This window comes from Prosopis cineraria, unplaced genomic scaffold (assembly GCF_029017545.1).
Source record: "Prosopis cineraria cultivar Desert tree isolate PC_DT_omini unplaced genomic scaffold, ASM2901754v1 PC414, whole genome shotgun sequence".
In the NCBI taxonomy this organism is placed as follows: domain Eukaryota; kingdom Viridiplantae; phylum Streptophyta; class Magnoliopsida; order Fabales; family Fabaceae; genus Prosopis; species Prosopis cineraria.
This window is the reverse complement of record NW_026555739.1, coordinates 16,290-39,922: the sequence shown is the minus strand read 5'-3', so window position 1 is coordinate 39,922 and position 23,633 is coordinate 16,290. Positions and strand designations below refer to the sequence as shown.

General features: G+C 34.4%; 2 protein-coding genes across 2 annotated transcripts; one reads left to right on the top strand and one right to left on the bottom strand.

Annotated features, from left to right (window-relative positions):
- Positions 1-6,812: 6,812 nt before the first annotated feature.
- LOC129297004 (trihelix transcription factor ENAP1-like) lies at positions 6,813-9,555 on the top strand. Its single transcript, XM_054935401.1, has 2 exons — positions 6,813-8,088; positions 9,259-9,555. The coding sequence occupies exon 1, from the start codon at positions 7,035-7,037 to the stop codon at positions 8,085-8,087; it is 1,053 nt and encodes a 350-aa protein (XP_054791376.1). The 5' UTR covers positions 6,813-7,034; the 3' UTR covers position 8,088; positions 9,259-9,555.
- Positions 9,556-10,960: 1,405 nt separating this feature from the next.
- LOC129297003 (DNA mismatch repair protein MSH7-like) lies at positions 10,961-22,418 on the bottom strand. Its single transcript, XM_054935400.1, has 17 exons — positions 21,944-22,418; positions 20,745-21,276; positions 20,515-20,610; positions 20,361-20,416; positions 19,942-20,008; positions 19,250-19,345; positions 16,584-16,712; positions 16,454-16,487; positions 16,309-16,356; positions 15,452-15,648; positions 15,233-15,359; positions 14,835-15,112; positions 14,116-14,310; positions 13,437-13,844; positions 13,061-13,157; positions 11,803-11,930; positions 10,961-11,652 (listed from the first exon to the last, which is right to left on the bottom strand). The coding sequence occupies exons 1-17, from the start codon at positions 22,270-22,272 to the stop codon at positions 11,176-11,178; spliced, it is 3,294 nt and encodes a 1,097-aa protein (XP_054791375.1). The 5' UTR covers positions 22,273-22,418; the 3' UTR covers positions 10,961-11,175.
- Positions 22,419-23,633: the final 1,215 nt, after the last annotated feature.

The following is a 23,633-nucleotide window of genomic DNA, read 5'->3' as shown; positions in this document are numbered from 1 at the left end:
GATGAAAAATGGAGTTTTAGGGCAAAAGTCAAACCTCAAGAGGTTGGGTTTTGCTCCTCAATAGTTTAAGTCTATTGATTTAGTTATAATCATGCTATTTGAGCCCAATAAGATTTAAATTAAGGTTTGGCTTTCATTATAAGGGCTAATGGTAAAAATTAGTGACACTTAGTGAAAGTTTTAATTGATTAAATTATATGAATTGAAAATTAGCCTAGTGATGGCTAATAAATGGTTTTGATGGTTAAGTGGTATTATGTGAATAGTTAGTTTAATATGTGGACCATTGGGATAAAATATGGCTCATTAACCCAAGTTGTGTGGTATGAGTTATGGTCTTCATTAATGCTATTTGTCATGATAAGTGATGTGAATCACTTATATGTTGTAGGGAATTGTTGATAGAACTTATTGAGAAGTTAAGGAATAAGCCAAGTCCTATTTATATTTCTTATTATTTTGTTTCAGCTATTTTTAAATAAATATTACTAGCTATCATGCATTACATGTTTAAAAGATTAAATGTTCTTTATACAAGGTTATGGGGTACTACTTTAATTATAGTGCAAAATATGTTCTCTAATTATTTAACAATAATGTTTTTATGGAAACGAGATTTGTTTGCATGTATTGTAATCATGAAGAATAGAAGTTGCACTTAAGGAAGTGTAACTAAGTAAGGTATCTCAAATAGGCTAAGAAATCGTTTAAGAGAGATTTATAAATATTATACTACCTTAGAGTGTTGAGGTGGTCAATACTCAAAAAAAGTAGACATGAGTAAAAGGCATGATCTCAGTGGGAGTTCACCAATGAGAAGGTGTGAACTTTTGATATTCTATGGCACACTGCCAGTACTCAGTGTTACCTTATGTATTGTGGGTTCAGTGCACTAAAGTGGTTAGTGTATTGAGTATTCGACACCTCTCAATGGGGGAGGGAATCCGACATATGAAGTGTGAAGTTGAGTGCTTAGGCCAACGTAACCCTTACATGGAGAGTAAGTCGGGCTAATTCTAGGAGGGAGTTAGCTTTGATTGCTCAGGATTCACTTCGAAGGGGCATAGGCGGTTTGGTAGATTATATCATGTCTTAGATTATGTTTTGTGCTTGTGGAGGTACAAGTGGATATAAGGTTTACCTGCGAGTTAAAGAGTGCCAAGGGGCATTCTGTAGGTCATGAAAGGCCATACCGGCTTATGTCATGCATTCATACATTTTAAATGGCTAAATTATATGCTATGTTGAATTTATTATTCGTTTATTTGATTATAGCTTACTTTGTAATAATTAATGTAGATTTTTTTGTTACTGAGACTATGGTTATCTCACCCCTTTCTTTTTAATATTTACAGGTTTAGGCGAAGGAACCAGTGGAGGGCGGGGAAGGAGCAGAGCTAGGGGTTGTTTGTGAATTGTAAAGAACTACAACCCCTTTCTTTTGAGCAAATCTATTGTAATGTATTTAGAATTAGGGTACTAGTAGGATGTGATTATATATATGTGTGTGAGTATGTGTGGATTGTATGGCTTATGTATGAATTTTTATTTGCTTGTAGACTTGTGGCTAGGAAACTTGGCTGTGGTGTGTGGTTTTGATGGATTTATTTAGTAGACAAAGTTTTCACTACAAGCAAATATTTATTTTGATATATATGTAATTCTACAAGCAAATGCAAAGTGGTTGCATTGCAAATGGCGTGCTATGGGCAAACATACACCTTGGATAGAGAGTGGGTGTGTGGGCTCCACATAGATATCTAAATTAAGTGAAAATGTTTAGCATATATATTCATATATATATATATATATATGATATTGGAATAGTTTTTGACCACTCTTGTGTGATTTATGCATTTTGGGGGTTTAGGGTCCATTTTGAGAAATTGCACCTGGGTGGTCAAATTTTAGTATAAAGGGTTTTTCTATCATTTAAATGTTCTATCAAGTATTTTTAATCCTATTTGATGTGTTTAAAGTGTTTCCACAGGTTTGTGACCATTAAGGTGAGATTTAGATAATTTTAAAAATAGTTTTTATCAAAAAATTGTAGTTTTGCATCCAGGTGTTCAAATCTTAATCCGACTGTTGGATTTCTCTAAAATTTGGATCACAAGTAAAAAATTTTATAACTTCGTGTGGGCTTTGGAATCATGTTGATCAAACATCGGACGGAGAAACGATACACTCCAAAATTTGGTCCGGAGGAGCTGTCATAACAGCAACAATAATGATGTTACAACATGCATGAAATTCAATCCACCTGTTGGATCTTTTCAAAATTTGGTATTCTAATAGTACCCTTTAAAAGTGACATGTGAGCTTTAGAATCACTCTGATCAGAGGTCGGATGATAAAATGGTGCACTCCGGAAGTTAGTCCGGAGGTGCTATCATGATAGCAAAAATGACCAAACTTGTAACATGTTCAATTTTTAATCTGACCGTTGGATCTTTTCAAAATTTGATACACTTATAGTACCCTTTGAATGTGACATATGAGCTTTTAAAATTACTCGATCGGGGACCGAATGACAGAATGGTGCCTCCCGAAAGTTGGCCTGGGAGGGCTTTCTGCTGTTATGACAGCATCTTTTTACCTCGCTTTTGCCTAACTTGCTTCCGTGCGCTATAGGTAAAACCTATAAATTATTTTTTAAAAAAAGATTTTAAATGTTTATTTTGCAATCGTGTATCTACTTAGTGATTTAAATAGTTTGTTTCCTAAGTTGATTTTAGGATTAACTCCTTAAGCACACTTAGTTTATTGAATTGTGTGATTTTTGGATAACACTCGAGGCAAGTGTTACAGTTGTGGGGTGCCTAACACCTTTTTCACACTCAACTGACTCCTAAACTTGTTTCTCATTTCGCACACCATCCTTATCTCCTTTAAACAGTTTCCTAAAATTTTCCTCAAAATTTTAATGGCAATTCTTGTTTCATCGATTTTCGCTCCGAAAGCCGAAACTTCCTCTCTCACGCACCATCCACGTCACATTTTTAGGTGCAACAATATGCATGAATGTGTTAAGGATTATGTTCTTCCTTCAGGTAGATGGGATACACCCAAAATGAGGCTTTGGTTATTGAATCATGTCATAAATATCATTGCTAGCTTGAGAGTCCCTTTTGAAGAGAGAGGAGAGGATAAACACTTGTGGATTTACTCTAATGATGGTAATTATTCTGTAAATTTTGGTTATTATGTTCTCTCTACAAGTAGGGAAGATCATAGAGATCCCTTTTGGCGCAACATTTAGAGATGGAAAATACCTGAGAAAATCAAAACAATGTTCTAGCTGATGGCGCATGATCAAGTATATACAATGAAGTTAAGGCAGCAACAAGGACTTGCGGGTGATGAAAAGTGCCCTTTGGGATGTTCCTTTACAGAAGACATTTACACCTCTTTCGAGATTGCCTATATGCCAGGAAATGGTAGATTGCATATGTTCATCTAGATGTAATGGAAATTTTTTTTAGTTTTGATAAAAGAGTATGGATTTCATGGAATTTAAAACATAATGCTCGAAATCATTTCACTAGAGTTGTTTCTTGGAATATTCTCTTTGCATATACTTGCTGGAACATTTAGAAGGATAGGTGTAAGTTTCTTTTCCAGACAAAGGAAGGAGACTCACTGAAAGACCCTTTTTCTTTCCTTTTCAAAGTGGCTGCTAACTCCAAGATTAATGCCAAATTTGACAACCGCCATGGCTTAAGGTAAGAAGATGGTTTTCATCATCCTAGAAATGAGAGCATTAGATTAGAGATGGGTGGATTAGTTCTTGCTATAGGTGTAGTGTGTGTGGAGGACTTCTGAGAGATATAAATGGTAATTGGGTTTTAGGTTTTACTCAAAAGCTTGACCATGTTCCAGCTTGCATTGCTGAAATTTTTGATATTTTTCATGGGTTGGAGTTATGTTGGAAGAAGGGGTTTAGAACTGTGGAGATCTTTTGTGATTGTGTTTATGCTATACCGACTATCACATGGAACAATCATAGTTATCACCCCTTCTATGATATTATTCAAGCTACTAGAAGATTGTTTACTTGGGAATTGGTCAGTCAATTTTCATTTTGTTTATAGAGACGATAATAAGGAAGTCGACTATCTAGCTAAGCTGGCTTATTGTGTTCCTTGTGACTCTATTATGTACACTGAACCATCTCAATAGGTGTGTTGTTGGTTTACTATGGTGTCCTTTTGAGTTTTTTCTTTCTTGATTAGGTTTCTCTTTGTTTGTAATCGTTTACATTCTAGTGAATGAAGTTGTCCTTGTAGTATTTAAAAAAAAACATGTAAAGACATTTAAGGAATAAAAAAAATAAAAAAGGGATAGTTTTTGCCTTAAATTTGAGATAGTTTGGTTGAAAAATCATCCTGACCTTTTGAGACTTGTGAAAAGCAATTGGGGAGATGATTGTATTACTGTTGAAGGTTTGATTTTTGAGTTCAAAAGGATTCATAATAACAAGGTATAGAAGTCTTAAAGGAATGAGGCAAGAAGAATCTCATTGATAGGTTGATTATATTAAAATCTTTATACTAAACATGCTCAAGTATAGTCTATTTCATCAAAATAACTTAAGCCATTTGGTTAAACATAGACATCCTGAGTTTTACATATTCATAATCAAACTTTTAATTTTTAGGAGACTTCTTTCATCTCTAATATTTTTTTTAAGGAAAACATAATTTTAGATTCTTCACTTTGCTCGAGTTTTGCTATAGATCCTTATACTTTTTTTTAGTATTATAATTTCCTACACTTTTGGTTTTTGGTATTTTAAGTCTCTATAATACTACTCATGAAGGGATCTAAAATAACAAAAAATAAAAGTATAAGAACCTAAAAGTCCAAAAAAAGTACAATGACTTATAGTAAAACTCAAGTAAAATTCAAAAAATCAAAGTTATGTTTTCTCTATTTTTTTTTTAAAAATACAAGTCTAAGCAAGAATAAAATGAAGAAGATAGTAGTAGAGAAAATATAAAAAATAAAAGAAGTCACACATATAAAAATTAGAAGATAGATAATCAATATATAAAGTTTAGGATGTAATCTATTTTTTAATTTTTAGATGTGAAAGTTTTTTATCTCTAATATTCCCTTTACACTTTTTTCTTCATTTTCTTCTTACATGAGTTTGTACTATTTTTTTAAGTCTCAAAGGCTTCAGATTTATTCAATCTTCTTCTTCTTTTTTATCTTTCATCCATTAATTCTGTTTTTTCTTTCCTCTTTTTTTTTTGTCATTTTTTTGTCCCCTATCAAATGGCCCTGACACCTTGTTAGAATCTTTACATTAAATATATTTAAAGATAGTCTACTATATCAAAATATCTTAAGTAATTTTTTTTATCACACCTTTAACTTTATTTATTCATGTTTTATCTTTTAATTTTTAAATGTGAGATTATTTTTTAATGAAAAGGTGAGCTATTATATTACTTTAGAAGTACAAGGGACCAACAAAGGAATCACAAACAAAATACAAAAAGAAAAAAAAAAGTAGCAAAACCTTTCAAAATCCACTCCCTCCTAATTAGAAAGAGGTAGATGAAGGAGGTGTTAACTTTTTTTTTTATCTTTAATAAATTAAATCACTATACAAGTTGAGAAAAATTTTTTTTAGGTATAAAGAGAGGGAACTAGCCTAAAATTACAACAAAATTAAAAATGGCAGGGATTGAATCCCAAAACATCGTTTTGTATCAGGGCCCTAAGGAAAGTAGGGGCTATATCAAACACTTCAGATTCACTAAATCCATTCCTTGTCGTGGCATCGGCAACGCGATTGGTATTCCTTGGAATGTAACTTCTCTGGAAATATTTTTGAGCTGTCAATATGGGTTTAATTTCCAGCAAGGTTGAGCTATATCTCATGTCTCGCAGATCATCTGGCTGTATACTGTCCGCTAAGGTCTTCAAGTCTGATTAAAAAATCACCTTCTTGCAACCCATTCTGCAGTAAGCCCCATTCTTCAGCTTCCGCCACGTTACAGGGTCCAATAGAGGAAGAGAATCCAACAATCCATCTTCCATTGTTATCAAGCAACAAACCACCAATGCAGCTTTATTATTCACTTGAATAACTGCTCCATCCCATTAAAATTAAGTCATGATATTTGAGGTGGGCACCAATGTTTAAAATCATATTGATCTTCGGCAAAGGAAGCCACTGGAGATTCCATAACAAAATGCCTCCAAGTATTGTTGATCACAGAAACCGGGTCCTGGGGTTTATGATAGTTGGATTTGAAGATAAATTCATTCCTCCAGTTCCATAATTTCCATATTATCACCCCCAAATAAGATTCCAATCAGCTTAATAAATAGAACTCAACTCTTTGTTTCAGATTCATACAAGGGGATAAAAACCCAATAATTTCTCCCCGTTTAGCAACTATACGGAGGAGAATTTTAGCAAGATTTTGAAGATTGTGGATGATATTGGGTTTTGCATTGAAGGCTGATGATTTGGATGTTATTCATAATCCCTTTTATTAGAATTCCTTTCAACGGTTTTTTAAAACCATGGCAAATAAACACATCTCTCAGGAGCCTTTTAGTTTGTGATCATTATTTGAATTTGAATAGCACAATTTGAGTTTAACCATGCCAAAATTCATATTTTTCTTTAAGCCCATCAACATTAGAAGCATATGGGCCCAGTTGATGTATATTTGAGTCCATGAAGGCCCATGTTTGACTAGTTTCATTACCAGACCTTTATGGACCCCTTGGTTCACTGTACAACATTTCAGCCCATTTAGTCTATCCTCACCCTCATCTCTCCTTCGTGTGCCTCGTTTTAGTTCGGTATACACCCAAAACCCTAACGAATTCGCGTTCTATTCATCCTCCATCGTCTCCAAAATTCTTTTCCTCTTTGAATGCTGAATCTTGCTTAGCGAGTTAGTTTGTGTTTAGCTTCTTAAATTCTTTGTTTTACTCCATCAATTTTCAGAAAATATTCAATTGCGATTCTGCTAAATCGCTTAGCTGTTCCTATATTACCAAACATGGACAATATTATGGAAGATGATGCAACGTACCCTCGAAAGCCCTACGTTTCGAACCGTCCTAATTATTCTCATCGCCAAGAGCATTTGATTCGCGCTGCCCCTTATCATCGACCAGTGATCAGTCGATACGACGAGGGCGGTGAAGATGAAGAAATGGATGAATATGATGTAGGGAATGACCTGGAGGACGATAATGGTGATGGGGAAAATGGTGTGAATATTGACAGCGATGACGGGTTTGAGAGAAACCCGAAGAAAAGGAAATTGCGGAATCCGTCTGTTTCGAACTATGAGTCGGTACCTCATGGGAAGCTTTCACACGGGAATCGAAGCCCAACAGATGAATGGACGGAGCATGCGACGTTTGTTCTGCTGGAGGTTTGGGGGGACAAATTTCTTCAACTTGGGAGAAAGAGCTTAAGGTCTGAGGATTGGCAGGATGTGGCCGAGAAGTTTTCGGAGGAGCTGAAGATGGAGAGGACTGTGGCACAGTGTAGGAATATGTTGGATAAACTGAAAAGAAGGTACAAGAAAGAGAAAGCGAAAGTGGATGAAATGGGGTTGAATTCTAGTAAATGGGCTTATTTTAAGAAGATGGATATGTTAATGGCTTCATCAGCGAGGCAAGAATATGGACTTTCCTGTGGAATGGATTCAGGGGAGTATGTGTTCATGAATACAAGGGTTTATTTAGATCGATCGAATGGGTTGGATGAGATGAGGGATAGCCCTGGGGAGTCAGAGACGTCTGAAGATGATTCGGATGGGCTTCCGCCGAGGAGGACTAGGATTGTAGATAATGATGATGGGGAAGAGTCTTCCTTTAGGGAGTTGGCGGATTCTATTCAGAAGTTTGGTAAAATATATGAGAAAATTGAGAATCGAAAGAGGCGGCAGATGATGGAGTTAGAGAAGATGAGATTGGATTTTAATAGGGAGTTAGAGCTACAGAAGAAGCAGATTTTGGAAAGAGCTCAGGCTGAAATTGCCAGCTTGCAAGAAGGAGATGAGGAGGATTCGGACACATCTACAGAGAATGTTAGTGAATGATGTAGGTGGTTGCTGTTAAGTTATCTTGCTTGAATTTTGAATTGCTTGTTGAACGTGGATACTTTTGCATCCTTTGTCTTGTTGCTTGTGATTCGTTATGCTGTCTAGGGTAATTGTGTTACTTACGAGGGCTGGAAAATTGCTGAATGAAAAGGATTATTGAATCTATTTGTTCCTTCTTTCACTTCAAGTACTTTAACACCAAGACATTGATTGTGTTACCTTTTGGTACGCCTTTTTTATTACATGTTTAATGTTTCAGTATATATTTCACTCATGGCACACAAGGCATTCACTTAAATACAGTACTCTCATGTTATGAAGATGACTTCTAAGATGTTATTTCTGTTAAAACTGTGTACTAAGTCTTCCTCTGTCTTGTTAATGCTATCCTTATTGTTGGTGTAAATGGCTTTTAGTTAATTTCACTTGCTGCTTTCAGTGGATTGTCGTAAAGCTTTTGTTAGAAATGAGTTAGCATTATTTGACACGTTTAGTTCCTTATTTAATAAATAAGTTGTTTTCAACACGGGAAATTTACTTGAATGAATAGCTAGAATGATGAAATGGTTATATATTCATAATATGGAGTGGTAGTGGCAAGCGAGTCGCAGAACGAGACTGGTGTTGTTGACAGAAACAGATTTAAGATTAATTAGAAAGGGGAAGTTCCAAACTTTGTAAGATGAATAATGCTTTCTTCTTGCATTGATTGGGATATGTAAGATAATCCTGTAAAAGAAATGGCATTCGGAGTGTGTATTTTTCTTAACCTTGCTTAGTATGTGAGACCGCTGCAAAGGAAGTAACTTTCCATACCTTGGTAATTTGGTTTTAAAATGTGGAATAATTTTGTCGAGCTTGTTCTTAGGAGAGTTTTTCATTTTAGACTACCTTCACCTGCCCGACGCATTACGTAAAGAGGTGGTTGTTTTAATAATGTCTCAAACGTAGACATCTGTGTCTTATTTCAAGCTGCTGCATCTTTTATTTACTGTTCGTTAACATTGTAAGATCCTTGTTTGGATTAAAGGGTGAGCCTTTTCATTACATACATGCATGATTTCTAATTGTAAATGGTGCAAGATATTTGACTGTTCAATATTACATTGGATTAAAGTGACATTGATTTACATTTTACATGTATTTGCTTCATTTTACTTTGTTTTAGGTGTTGGAATCTTAGCAAAGGTCGTACATGTTTGGTGCAACATTATTGGATGAAAAGATCGCCTTCAAGTGAGTGTGTGACGTACAAGTTCAAGGTTTTAACCATCTGTATTTATTCCTACAATTAGGAAACTGTTTCCACGGTTTAATAGTTTTGTAGTGTTATGAACGGGGGACGGGGTACCTCTCATTTTTTTGTCATATGTTGCGATCACTGTTGCCCATTTCAGCCAGATGCTTGGTCCTTATTATGTCGTCAAGAAATTGGTAGCTTGATGCTTATAACTTGCAAAATTTACATGCATCGCACCTGAATTTTCATCCCCCCCCCCCCCGCCGGGGGGGGGAGAATGGAATGGAATGGAAAAAATTAAGACAAAAATGAATTAAATCATCTTTCTCCCCATGATAAACATGATAAAACTCATTAATATGTATTATAAATATAGAAATCATCACACCTTGTAAATATCTCAAGAATCGTGATTTTCAACCTCATGAATTAAATTGCTCCTTCTCCTTATAAATTTACTTAGTTATCTCCTTTGATTATTTTATTTTTACTTTTATTTTTTCAATCTATTTCATTTTATTTCATGTTAATAAGCAAATATGACCTAGGTTTGGTCAATTTATTAAAAAGAATGTCAAAGTTGTCTTGATTAGTTTGGTGAGTTAACCAATTAGTGTTGGTGTTCGCTTCTTTAAATACATAATCACTGTGACGGTTCAATTATGCATGATGCGTTCTCAGATAGTCCTGTGTGTTTGATTTGGGGTTAATTTCTAGAGGGCTCCTTTTTTTTTTTTTTTTTCCTTTTAATCTTTATGGAATTGGAAGGACAGATGATTCCTTCAAGCAATTTTGGTCTTTTCCTTCCCGTTTCTTTCATCTCCATAACATCGAAAACAAGCTATACGTTTATCCAATGCTAAGATGTTACCATTTTGAAATGTAAGATACTCTCTTATTTCTATTATGGGGTATTTTTTAAAAAATTATCCTTAATATAAGGCACTTAATAGGATATTAAATATTTTTGTTAATATTACTTTTATTTAAACTCATTAATTATAAAAAATATAATGTAAATTTTAAAAATTTTCATTTATATAGGGGTAAAATGGAAAGCTTATTTTATTTTCAGATGAAATTAATAACTTAATATTTTTTATTGATTTTGGTGAAGTAATTAGAAATTTTTTTATAATAGGGACAATGGTAACGAGCATATATTTTTGTACAGTTTTCTTTAACCACTGATGTTACCCGAAAGTTGGTGATTACAAAATTACAAATTGGGTCCTTAACTGCTTTGGCAGTACTCGCTAAGTGATGTTAGACCCGACATGCTTCTAAGAATTTATGGTAAGAACTAAGAATTCACCCATGCTGGCCACTTTGAGCAGGACAAATATAAAATGTCAAGAATTTATGGCCATTTTTAACAACACAAAGATCGTTATTTTTTACACACTGTAATGAGGTTTTTAATATATTAATAATATTTTTTAAGTTATTAAGATATCAAAATAACACATCAGGTTGGCTAAAAAAATAGCACAATACCAAATGCTAACCATAGCTTTGACTCCAATTGCCACCACCAATTAATGCCAAAGCCAATTGCTAGCACTAATAGTCATGTCTGACATGACAAATTCTGTTACTGGCCGTTTCAAGGCTGTTTAGGATCGATGAGTGGGAAAATTGTAAGTATCACGTATCAATGTGTAACACAAGGGCATAGATATGAAGAATGCTTTATCGATGATTTCACACAGGAAACATTTCGAGCCATCTCGCATGTGGGAAGCAGCAGCCTTTACTTGAAATCTGCCAATCACTAAAGTTAAAACACCATAATATACATGCAATCCTATAGACTTTTTACTCTGCCTAATCTGCTCCTTGTTCCTAGTTTCCTGATTTAAGCGAAGTCTTCAGCTCACACCACATACAAAACAACGAATCGAAAGCATCTTCATCGAAGGTCAGACAATCTTCTATTCTCGAGATGGACACTAGGGTCTTCAACCACTCTTCATGAAGAGTAGAGAACTCTGATCTCTGTTCGCTTGACCAAAAACTTCTTCCAATTGATTTCTTCATCCGTTGGCTAGCCTTTGAAGCATCATTCACTATCTTTTCAGGGATCCCAGCCATGAGAGCCACCTGCAATCCGTAGCTCTCTGGACACGCTCCGGCGAAAAGTCGATACAGGAAGACTAGCTCCTTTCGACGTTTGGAATGGCCATCAGATTCTGACTCAAAAGCACAGGCCATGTGTTGCAGCATAACATGTGGATGAGAGGCAAACTCTTTTGTGAGCGAATGGTAGTGTGTGGCAAATAGTAAGCGACAGTTGACCTTTTCGATCAGATGGCGGAAAACCTGAACCAGGATAGTGATTCACACTATTCAGTCATGTGTTAAAGAATCGACGAGAACAATAAAATATTTTAACTAAGCCTGAAATTTAACAAGTAAACATAGAACAGCAACACTTCAAGAAAATTCAGGTAGTTAAAAGCAGCAACTTACTGAGTATGCTATTGCATAGCCATCAAAAGTGCTAGTTCCCCGGCCCAATTCGTCAAGAATGACCAGAGAATCTTGAGTCGCATTCTGAAGAACTTGTGCAGTTTCTGTGCACTCAATGAAGAAGGTGCCTGCAAACAAAAGTGAACCTTTTTATTAGCAATCCTTCAAGCCTTGAGACAAACAGTAGCTTCGCACATGTCAGCTTCTAAATATCAGATTTCAAAAATTCCCAAGTCATGAACGGTTTGATTCATTTAGAAATCGAGCCTACTGTTCTTTGATGTGTTTAGGAAGGCAATATCCTCTGCATGCGTCATCTATATGTATGCCAATTTCCATGCAATCATATCGTCTGCCCTTTGATGTTCAAGGCATGTCACAACTCGACCATAAAAAGTTTAGTCTCACCTTCTAATATACATTTTCAATGAGCTAGATACATAGATAATTTTAAACTTCGTTAAAATTCTATAGGCACTTGACCATAAAAAGTTTAGTTTCACCCTCTAATATACATTTTCACTTAGCTAGATACATAGATAATTTTAAACTTCGTTAAAATTCTATAGGCATCTCTTTTATTTTCTAGACATACACTTTAGTCCAATCATAACTTTTTTAACCAAATACCATCATAAAAATATGCAAGAACGCATTCTAGTTTTTTTTTTTTTAACAATGTATTCATAATGAAACATATTTTAGTTCAAATTTAAATTGAACTAAAGTGTAATGCAACTTAAAAAAAAAAAAAAAGTGTAATGCAGCTTGTTTTCTTAAGAGATCTACGTATATATATATCAACACAGACAAAAGATACCACGCAATTTCAATATAATTAGAAAAATCTCCCTAGTCTACTTATATTTTAGATTATGCTCGAGAAAGAAGAGGTTTTTTTTTTTAAATTTAAATGTCAGCCATTTAAGTTATATTCACAGATTTTCAACGTTATATATTCGGCAATAGCAAGTCCTATCCCAACTAGCAAGCCCATAAGGATATTCCCCTCGAAATGACACGTTCAGGCTACCAGTTAATTATTGCTGGATGTTCCATTCCCAAAGCAAATGCCAATGTTGTGTTAGAAATATCATGGCCTAGAGCAAGTAGGGCAAATTTTCACACCGGTTTTTTTTTTTTTTTTGATAAAAAGATCAATTAATGGGGAAAAAAAAAAGCAATTGATAACGCAATTGCATGATAGAAATGGTCACTTTATTGAAAAAAGCACGCTTTTATGCTTAAGACTACATACTCTCGCCGGTCATGATTCTATCAGTGGCTCCAAGCCTTGTGAAGATGATATCCACAACTGAGAGATCACAGTTTTCACATGGCACGTAACAGCCCAGCTGCAGAGACATCAGAGACAAATCTATCATAAAAAGAAAACTAACTGGACATCATAATATGTCTGACAGTACGAGATGATAAATGAAGGAAATGTAACATATTGTTCCCTTGACCTATTGTTTACAATTTTGTGGAATATTTTTAACTTCCATCAGGGGAAAAGTATCTTAAATTTCTGTACTTCGTATGCAACAAAAATGAGCGTAGCATAATCTCTATAAATCCAAGTGGTCATCCAGCATGCTTAATATAATTAAAAGGATAAAATGAAAGGGAACCTGGGCCATAATAACTGCTAGACAGGTGGCACGCAGAAGTGTTGATTTTCCACCCATGTTTGGTCCAGTCAGCAGCAACGTATGAGGATGACGGACATCTGTGTTCTCACCAAGATTTATGTCATTGGGGACAGGCAAATTTCCAAGCTCTCCAAGGGCAAATGGATGCCATAGCCCCTTCATTTTAAGCACAGGTCCCACAAAATCTTGACTTGTGCTTTTTGATGAAGACGCTATGACTGGCCGACACATGGTTCCACATGACATGCTGGAAGTGACTGCAAAAGATCTAAGGACATCTATGCAATTGACGGCATGAACAACTTCAAACCATTCGGCAACTTTCTCCATGAACACTTCTATGAGTGTAGCAAGTGTTTCAGCATCCGCATCTGTTACCTCATGATTCTGTCACCAAATACAAAAATCAGACGTTTATGTTATAAAAACATTCTGCACTGTATATAAATTGCCTTAAAGAACATGAATGACTGCAGAATATAGCGCTAATTAAAATATCCATTGTGCTACATCCACTGGATCAGTTTGACAGTTGCCAACTCCGTACAGAAGAAACTTAACAGTTCAAATCATTGATTAAATCAAAATGTACGAAGAACATGTATGTGGAGAAAGCTCCTGTCCATGGCAATTGATACTGAATAAGGAAGAAAAATACCTGGTAATCGGGAAAGTCACTTTCTATAGCAGCTTCAAACTGACTAAGAAATTGATCAAGCCCACAGCTACCAGTCAGAACTGGAACTTTAAAAACTTTAGTAAAGGATGACATTAGAGGTCCCTCGTTCTGTAGAAGCAGTAATAAATTCAACCCAGTTCGAAGGCCTTTCACAAGTGACCCAAACACCTTCACCTGTAACACTTAAAATTCATTAAAGTGCACTCAATAATAGACATAGATTACAGACTACGAATAGATCGGAAAAATATGGGGGAAAAAACAGAAGAAAGTTTGTTCATCTTCAATGTGAATAGGATGCATTTACAAGTGAGGAGAGCCCATTTATAGGCTCAAGGCATAAAGGAATTTACAATGGTGCCCCTAGCATTTTCACAAAAATAAGAAAGACCCACTTCTAAAACAGACATTCAACTGATCACACGTAATGGACTGAAAATCAAGGTAGCCAAAATTATAATAAAACCTTTCCAACACATCAATGGGTTTACTTTAAAACGTCACAGAGAAACAGAAAGAGACATATGTCATAAAGAAATGAGACCATAGAAGAAAGGGACCAAGGAGCGACAAATCTGTTCTTAATAGAGCACAGACGAAAGGGGAAAGAGCTATAGCCAAACATCCGAGCAATGAAGAGAACTTCAGACTTCAGAGTAAGAAATATTTCACAAACAAAAAACAGCAGCAGAACTGACCCTCCGCTTCAATACTTTCTGGCGAAACATTGGCAGTAGGAGAGGACCTGATGACTGAAGGGTAATCTTGATCCGGCCAAGCAATCGTTCCAAATCTGGTAGCTTGTGAAGATGTTGAGCAATGAGTGACACAATCTCGGGGCACGACACTAGACCATCAACCACGTCTAGCCGGTTGTTTATCCCATCAACATCTTTTAGAGGATGGCAGATCCAACTCCTTAGAACCCGCTTTCCAGATGAGGTTACACAACTATCAAGATATTTGTATAATGTGCCTGAAGATGAAGCAGATAAACTTTAGGATTGCACGAGTTGCTCACAAAAATAAGTAGAATATCCTGATCCTTGTTTTTAAAAAAAAAAAAAAACAGAGAGAGAGAAATGCTAGGACTTGCCTGACTGACCACCATCAGCATTATTACTGAAAATCTCAAGGTTAATCAATGTCTGTCCGTCCATTTTGAGGCAGCCCCTATAAACTTGGTATGGATATATATCCCCATTCTGCAGGACATCTTCCAACTGAAAGAAAGGTCGAACCGATTCATCATTATATTCAAGCTTGTGAGTTCCATTAGTAACATTTCTCTAAATGGGCATAATATCAAGCATACCATCAATCTAGTGAGATGATTAATCAATCCGCCAAGAGCACACATGGTGGTTTCAGGATGATTCACTTTGCTCAGTGCATGATCTAGTGAATCAGATGACCTCTTAAAGTATCCATTCAAGCGAACTAAATCAGTAACCTCAGGGGATATTAAGTCAGTGAGCGACTGCACTGGAGTCAATTGTAGTGTCGTGGAACCTACAAGAGAAACAAAACCTGTTAAAAAATGCATTGACTTTTTTTTAAAATTTACAATCTTAACTTAGTATTGTGACAAACATTTTGCACTCAAAGCCTGTTTGCATCTCAAAAGCTTTAATATTAGGAGGCCTAAGAGTGAATCGTATTAGTATCCCTAATGCAATCCTCACGCTAAAGCCCTTTGAACTTAAAGCATGGACTAAAAACAATTCTGTTGAAACTTTTATTTTAATTTAAAAGGTGAGGTGTCACGAATTGGATTCTCAATTATTTACTCAGAGCATTGGATACCAATAATTACTCAAAATTCTGATAAGTCGTAATAGAATCCGGAAAATTTAATACAAATGTTGACTTTGTAAGTTGCACAAAAAGTGCACCTCTCTGAACCTGAGTTCACGGGTGGATAAATTAGAACAATTGGTCAACTCAAAAGTTAAAGCACAGTTCATTGCAGCTAGGAATGATGTATTCACATTAACAAACGCAAGACACATTTGTTATAAGATATATCAAGCAATGAAGACCATTTTTCCCATCAAAGTTGCATTATATATCACATACAACTTCCAGGGAATGCAAAGAACTGAAAAAACCCCATTTAGAAATTCCGTGTCTGTATAGCCAACAATGCTTTTCATATCTTGTCATTCTTACCATTTAATGAGTATTTTTTAAATGCTTTCTGAGCTTCTTTGGACAACCCTGCAGCAAATAATGTTTCAGCACTAAATCACAGGTTTGTCAATTTTAGAGACAAGGTTAGTTCAAGCCTAGTGAAAAAGGAGATAAAACTGTTCACCTCTGCTTTCATATATAACTTCCTTAGGTGACACCTAAAATCAAACTCTCAGAAACAAATTAGCCAATTATACAAAATTAAAACTGTTCACTCAAACTAAGTAGCAAGAATAAGTACAGGAAGAACATACTTGCAACAATAAAGCCCCTAAAGCAGAACATGATGCATCATCATCAATGGAACCAACCCAAAACCTAAGTGCGGCACAGTCAACAAAAGCGAAGCCATACTGAACTGAACCATTATTCAGGTCACTCCCCTGCAAAAAATTTCAGTGCAACAAAATGTCAGCATCTTGCAAGATTCACAAGATAATTTTCCAGGAGGGGACAAATAATTTAGAAATAGGGAATAATTGAGAACAAAGCAGAAGCCCAATTTATATAGACTATGGGGGGCAAAAAGGAAAAAGGAAGTTATCAAATTGCCACTTGATGAGTAGCCAAGTCGGATGGAAACCCTCCCCTAAAAGCTGTCGATTAAGATGGAGAATCAACCCATATAAATACCTCAAAATATCCCATACAACTCAATGTGGGAATTAGGTATCCTGTGAACACCATATTTTGTCAAGGTCCTAATAAGTAAATAAGATAATATCTATAGTAAAATAAAAAAACGAAAATAATAAGAATAAAAAAAAAATTTTACGAGAAAATATAAAAAAAAAAAGTTGGGTACAACGATAATAAAAAAATATATATTCAAGCTAGATCACAATATAATAATTGAAATAATCAGAATATAATATAATATGATATTATAATTTGAAGATTTCAAGATAATATAATCTAATCTTATTTGAAGATTTCAAGATAACCTAATATCTAATATTAAGATTTGAAGATTTAAAATAATATAATAATCAAAATATAATAATAGGAAAGATAACAATTAATATCTAATATCTAAATAATAATAATAATAATATAAAAATATATAAAATACTAATATTGATCACGATAGGATTGAGATACTAGAGAAACCCTAAGTGTAGGGTCTATATAAAGGAAAGCAAAGGTAGAGCATGGGATAGTTAGAGACTTAAGGAAACTATGGGAGAAAGGACGATAGAGATTTAAGTGGATTGAGATTTATAGAGGTAAGTTCACCTTCTCTTAAACTTTGGGCATGCATGCTTTTACATTAATCAAGTATTTCATAAGGTTGAATCATAAAGTTTGAGTCTAGAACCTTTAGAGCTCTGTACGTGATCTCTCCTGTAATTGAATTACAAATTTTTGTATTCGTGTGATCGAATATGGTGTGCGTGAGATGATTTCTTGGAGCTATTGCTTTATTCTTCTTCATCTTGAATCTTCACATATGAGCCTTAATCTTTAAAGTTCTCTTCTCTTTCTGAAGTTAATTAATTTATCATGAGTGGCGATAAATTATCACAGTGCATCATTAGAATTGTTTCATATTTTTTTGATTGCTTTAGACTTTTAGAGTTCTTGCAATTTTATAAATTAATTAATTTATTATCCTATACATACCGATAAATTATCGCATGTGCATAGTTTTAAAATCATCAGTTGCTTGAGACTTTCTGATTCCTCGCAAATTTATAATCATATTTTAAAATATTTTATCCTCATTTAAAAATAAAATATTTTCTTAAAAACACATAAAATAAAATAATTTTTCAAAGGTGAATGTACAGTAAGAAGCTTTCATAAAATCTTATTATAATATTTTTTCCAAGATTATCTCTCAGAATTTTGTTACAAATAAAGAAATAAGATATTTTCATAAATAAAAATTACAAACCAACATTAAAGCTATTTTATAAAAAATTAATAATTAATATTTTTCTTAAAAAATTTCCAACCAAGAGACATGACCCAGAACTACGTGGGCTTTGATCCCTCAAAAGGGTACGTAAGCTCTAGGGTTTCATCCTAGATCAAGTCTAACTTATAAATAAAATTTTTCCCTTTTAATTTTCTAACTTTTTTTATCTTATTTTTTTATTAAGGATAATTAAGATATTTTTAAGGATATTTAAATTTATATAGTTAACTTAAGGTAACCATTCACATGAATGGGTGTTGTAACGCCTTCCTCCCACACAATCGACTCTCTTACCTTTTTCTCTATGCATAGATCACATGTCAAAAATGTTTTCAAAATTATCTATAAAATTTTGGTGATGACTCCAAATAAATTTATTTTTATTCAATTTTCCTCCTCGGGAAATTCTGAATTGGGCGCGACATATCCCATACTACTTTTACCTTAGTGTCCATGAATTGGCCCCACACTGAGAGCAAACTTGCGGTATCCACACTCTATGACACCTTACTAGTTGATGGGTGCTCAAATGGGATGAAGAAATCTCCCCCAAAAGCTAGCTATTGAGGTTGAACTACCTACTTAAAATTTCCATGGAGTATCTCAAGCCATGTGACTTACGCACCCCATACTACCTTAGTCTCCATCATTGCTTTTCTTGAATGTTGAACATTTTTTAAATGTCAGGAGTCCTTTCTAACGTCAATCTGAAAGCATCTATTACTATGGGTTAACAAAAATCTTTGATGGCTGCAATATTTCAAGCCAAGCTTCAATTCTGAAGATATAAACAAAAGCTGAATAAATCTTTTTACCAAATTTCCACATATGCCAGAATGTAAAAAACGATTATTTAGGAGAAATATACTGAATTGAAGTTGAAAAATGTTCATCAAACACACAAGATAAATAAAAAGGTAAAAGTAAAATTACTATTGCATTGCTACTACATGTAATCTGGCAACTATGTAAAAAAGAGAAACCAGCAGCAGTGTGAACCTCTTTTATTGCAAGAAGATGAACAGCATCAGGACCAATATTGTTATCCACCAAGGTTGATGGAGTGACAACCTGAACTAATTTTCTTGGAATAATCTGCAACAAGACAGTGAATCATACCGTGCAAAAGGAAATCCAAGTCCAAGCAGTCACATAAGAAAACTCGATGAATCCAACAGCATCAAGGATGCATTATAACATAAAGTCAGATCAGATGTCAACTCCAGGAGTTTACATAACTGGGATAAAAACAACTTTCAAATGATAACAGCAAGTTCAACTGCAACTTTTTGTATTTGAATAAACTCACATGAGAACTATATAATTTAAGGTGAATAAACACAGACCTGAGATAATGATAGTGGAAAGATAAATGAAAGAAAAGTAGGAGACTAAGAGAACATCAAAGTATCAATCATCACGTCCAGGGGTGCTGGAGATTACAGGTTATTTAGGTTAGACTGTCAAGGAATTAACAAACTAACCTCTGAATAGGAAAAAAAAATATTAACATACTATTATTTTATATGCACCCTTCTCCATCCTAAGACATAATCTCCAAATCATAATTTTACAGTAAAAATACAAATGAAGCATTTTATTGAAGCAAAATTATCACACGCAACTAGTTCACAAAAAAATTTGCATGAATTTATTCAAAACAATATGATTACAAGCAAAGTAAAACTCACAGAGTTAACGCCTTTGGCCTTTGCTTCTTGAGATGTCTCCAATTGCTCCACTCTTCCAACCTTGTATCTTAACAATGAGGAAAGAAAAAAAACACATGATTCTACAACAATAAGCACTATGGAATTGACATCTATAATAAGATTAGATTTTTGTACTCTTTATCTTGAGTTAGGAAAGATAACAAGTGGTAGACATGGTGTGATCTCATGAGTCATTGTTAAACATCCTCAGACAGCCACATTAATTAATTTTAACAAGTGGTAGACATGGTGTGATCTCATGAGTCATTGTTAAACATCCTCAGACACCACATTAATTAATTGTATTTGTATATAATACAAATTTATATCATCCCAATGGCATTAAATAGCAGAAATAAACAATGATCTGGCTAATAAAATTCCAACTCCATCCTTACCCACGAGCTACCAATTTCTGAACAGCGTCATCAATCCCACTTTCAGGGATACCAACCTGAAGAAAAAATAACAAATCACTTGCTTTTCCAGATGGACGAATAACCAAAAAAGGGTCAAGGAAAAAAGAAGAAGCAATCATTGAATTAGAACCACCTGCCGACATTTTCCTACACCACTTAATGTCATTTTCCAGTCAAGCTCCTTATGGCCAATTTCAGCATCCATTTCATAAAGCTCATAAAATTTCCCCTGAAGTGACCATAATTTGTGGTGCAATAAAATTTCAAATAATGAATTTAGTATCAAAACAAAAGTATATAAATAAATAAACTTGGTAGAATAGGCTTTTATATGCTGATATTCAAAGAACTGAATTGACTAACCACTTTGAAGAATAGCACAACATCCATGTATTTACATTTGACACTCCAATACTGTTTCTGAGATGCTGACATTTTTTTCAAAACTTCTGGAGGTATATAAAGGGTTGTCCTGTCATACAGAGGATCATCAGGCTTCCTTCCATTAGCATCTCTAATACGACAAGGATCCAGCCACTCAAACTTGCTAACCATGTCTACTTCCTTTTTTGTCCTTTTCAGGGATGTTAAATCCTCCAAAAATTTGACTCTTTTGCTAGAATCTAGCAAGGAACTAAACTTGGAACCATCATCTCGACATCGCTTTGCACGAGAGGCAAGAGGCTGCATCCCTGGGGTTTCAGGTCTAGGAATATCCTCATTGTGTTCAACAGGAATGATGTCTTCCTGATCAGCCTTATTGGAAATTGCAACATCATCTTTTATGATAGGTTGGAAAGCTCCTTCTTGTTTGGACTGTTCTTTAAGGTTTGCATTCACACATCTTCCGGATGCTGGCGATGTTTTAGTCAATATGTCAATGGATGACAGGCTCCTGCAAAAATTTTCTCATGGCATTGTTTTACAAGAAACAAAAGTGATGTGAAGCAAAAGTATTACAATCATCAATATGAATATACATACATACATACATACATACATACATACATACATATAAAATAAGTGACACCATTTACAAGTCATAATCAATGTAGTTTATTTCTGAGATTCTATGCAACGCATGTGAAAATGTGTATAGTGTATTTAACGTGGTTAACAAAAATATAAATTGTGTGTGAGTATGAAAATCCGTTACTGTGCTTCAAGTTAATCTACGTTGTGACATCAATTTATTGAAGCGCCCGCAAATCGTCAGCACGGACTTCTTATAAATTTTGAATGACTAGAGAAAGCGTCATTTCCATAATATCATCCTTGAAGAAGGATAGTATATTGATGTCTCCTTTTGGATTTCAATTACATGAAAGTTATAGAATAAATCTTTTCAATCTCAGGATTACCATTTCTATTAGATGAATAAAACATGAACGCAATTTGGCTTTAATAAAGCTTTCAAAATTGCACACATTTCAGCTTCCCCGGAGATAGTATGTGTGCTAAAAAAATAGGGACGATAAATGACGTTCAAATTGCATTTAGTACTCTCAGTTTTTCTTTCACCGGAGAAAAAACTATCTAAGGTAAAAACAAATTAAAAATACCTCCGAGTAACTTTGCCACCATCTTCGTCTCTTACAAATTTATGCATGATTCTCGAAAACGGAGTAGCGCCATTGCTTTTATCATTTGAAGAGAAAGTGGACGGCAAAATCTGACGTGGCACCTTCTCTGGCGGCGTGTCAGTTCCCCTGACTTCAGCGGATGAATCATTTGCGAGAAGCGACGCCGGTTGAGTGAAAGCAGACGGAACACTGTGCTTGTCTCCTTTAATCGGCAAACTGGGAGCTCCACGGTTGCCGCCCAAGCCGGAATCTGAGTTGGTCGACGAAGATTTTTGGAAGAATGAGAGTAAAGACCTCTGGCGATTCATCTTTTCGATGAGCAATAAAGAAACAGAGAGCGCCTGACGACGAATAAGAGGAAATTATAAGTCGTCAAATTTTGGCGCCAAGAATGGTAAGCGCGCTAAACCCATTGAATGGAAATCGGCTTCGCTCCACTCTTTTCTCCAACTCCAATTTCAGGCTTTCGGCTTTCAAGTAAAAAAGAACCAAAATGGGTTCAAAGAAGGGAAAATTTTACTGCTGGACCAGATATAATAATAAAAATAATCTTTAAATTTCTGAAATTTTATTGAGCAAATTTCTTTTTTCTTTCAATGGGGAGAATCTTGTCATTTTTCACAGAATTTTAATTTAAATTAATGTCCTAGATTTATAGTGAATTTTAAAAAATTTAGTTGTTCTTTTTATTATTATCTTTGATCCAGGGGTTTTTAGTGGAATCTTCCCTTCAAATAAGTCAAACAAATCAAGTGCTTAAAAAAAAAAATTCAATCAAACCGTGAACCAAAGTAAAATATAAAATGAGCAGTTAGCAAGTAATACTCGCTCTATTTAAAAAAAAATGTTGAGAGATTTTTAATGTTTTAAAGTATAATTACTATATTTTTTAAAGTATTTATAATAAATAAATTATTTTATATTTATTTAAAAATAAAATAACCTATTAAATAAAAGGCAAATATAAAAATATGATATTAATTTAAAAATAAATAACTATTTTATTAATAGAGATATTTGATTAAAAATCTCTTATATTTTTTGAGGAAGTATTACTTAGTATTTGCATAATATCAGCAGGCCAATTGTAACTTCATATTCTTTTTAACACACTTTTTTTGGTAATTCAGGAAATAAAAAGTTTCATTCAGTTTTTTTTTAATTCGAAATCAAAATAATTCAAATTTTTTTATTCATTATTTAAAGTTAATAATTTAAATCAAATATACAAGTTTTCTTCTTATTTTACACACGGGTATCTCTTTATCAGAACTGGTCTTATTCAAGATGTCAGATACTAAATGTCAGTACATCTGCCTACAAAGATTTAAATTTTAATTTATCAGATTATAAGATACTAGTCTTTTTGAGTCCACTTAACTCTCCTTGATTTGCGACTGTGGGTGTGTTAGATGAAAATGGGCTTTTTAACGTATACCATTTACGCTTTGAACTAAAATGGGCCAATGTTAGCCCACTTAATCCAGATGAAATCAGGAGGGACGGATCAAAATTTCCGGCGTTAGTCTCAAAGCTCTCATCTTTGTAGCTGGGGTCAATCCGAGGTAGAAGATACACTACATATTAGGTGAGACTGCCCCTACGCTCAGAGAATATGCAGAAGACTCGTGAAGCAAAGGTATCCTTCTACTTTCTTTGCTAATTCCTT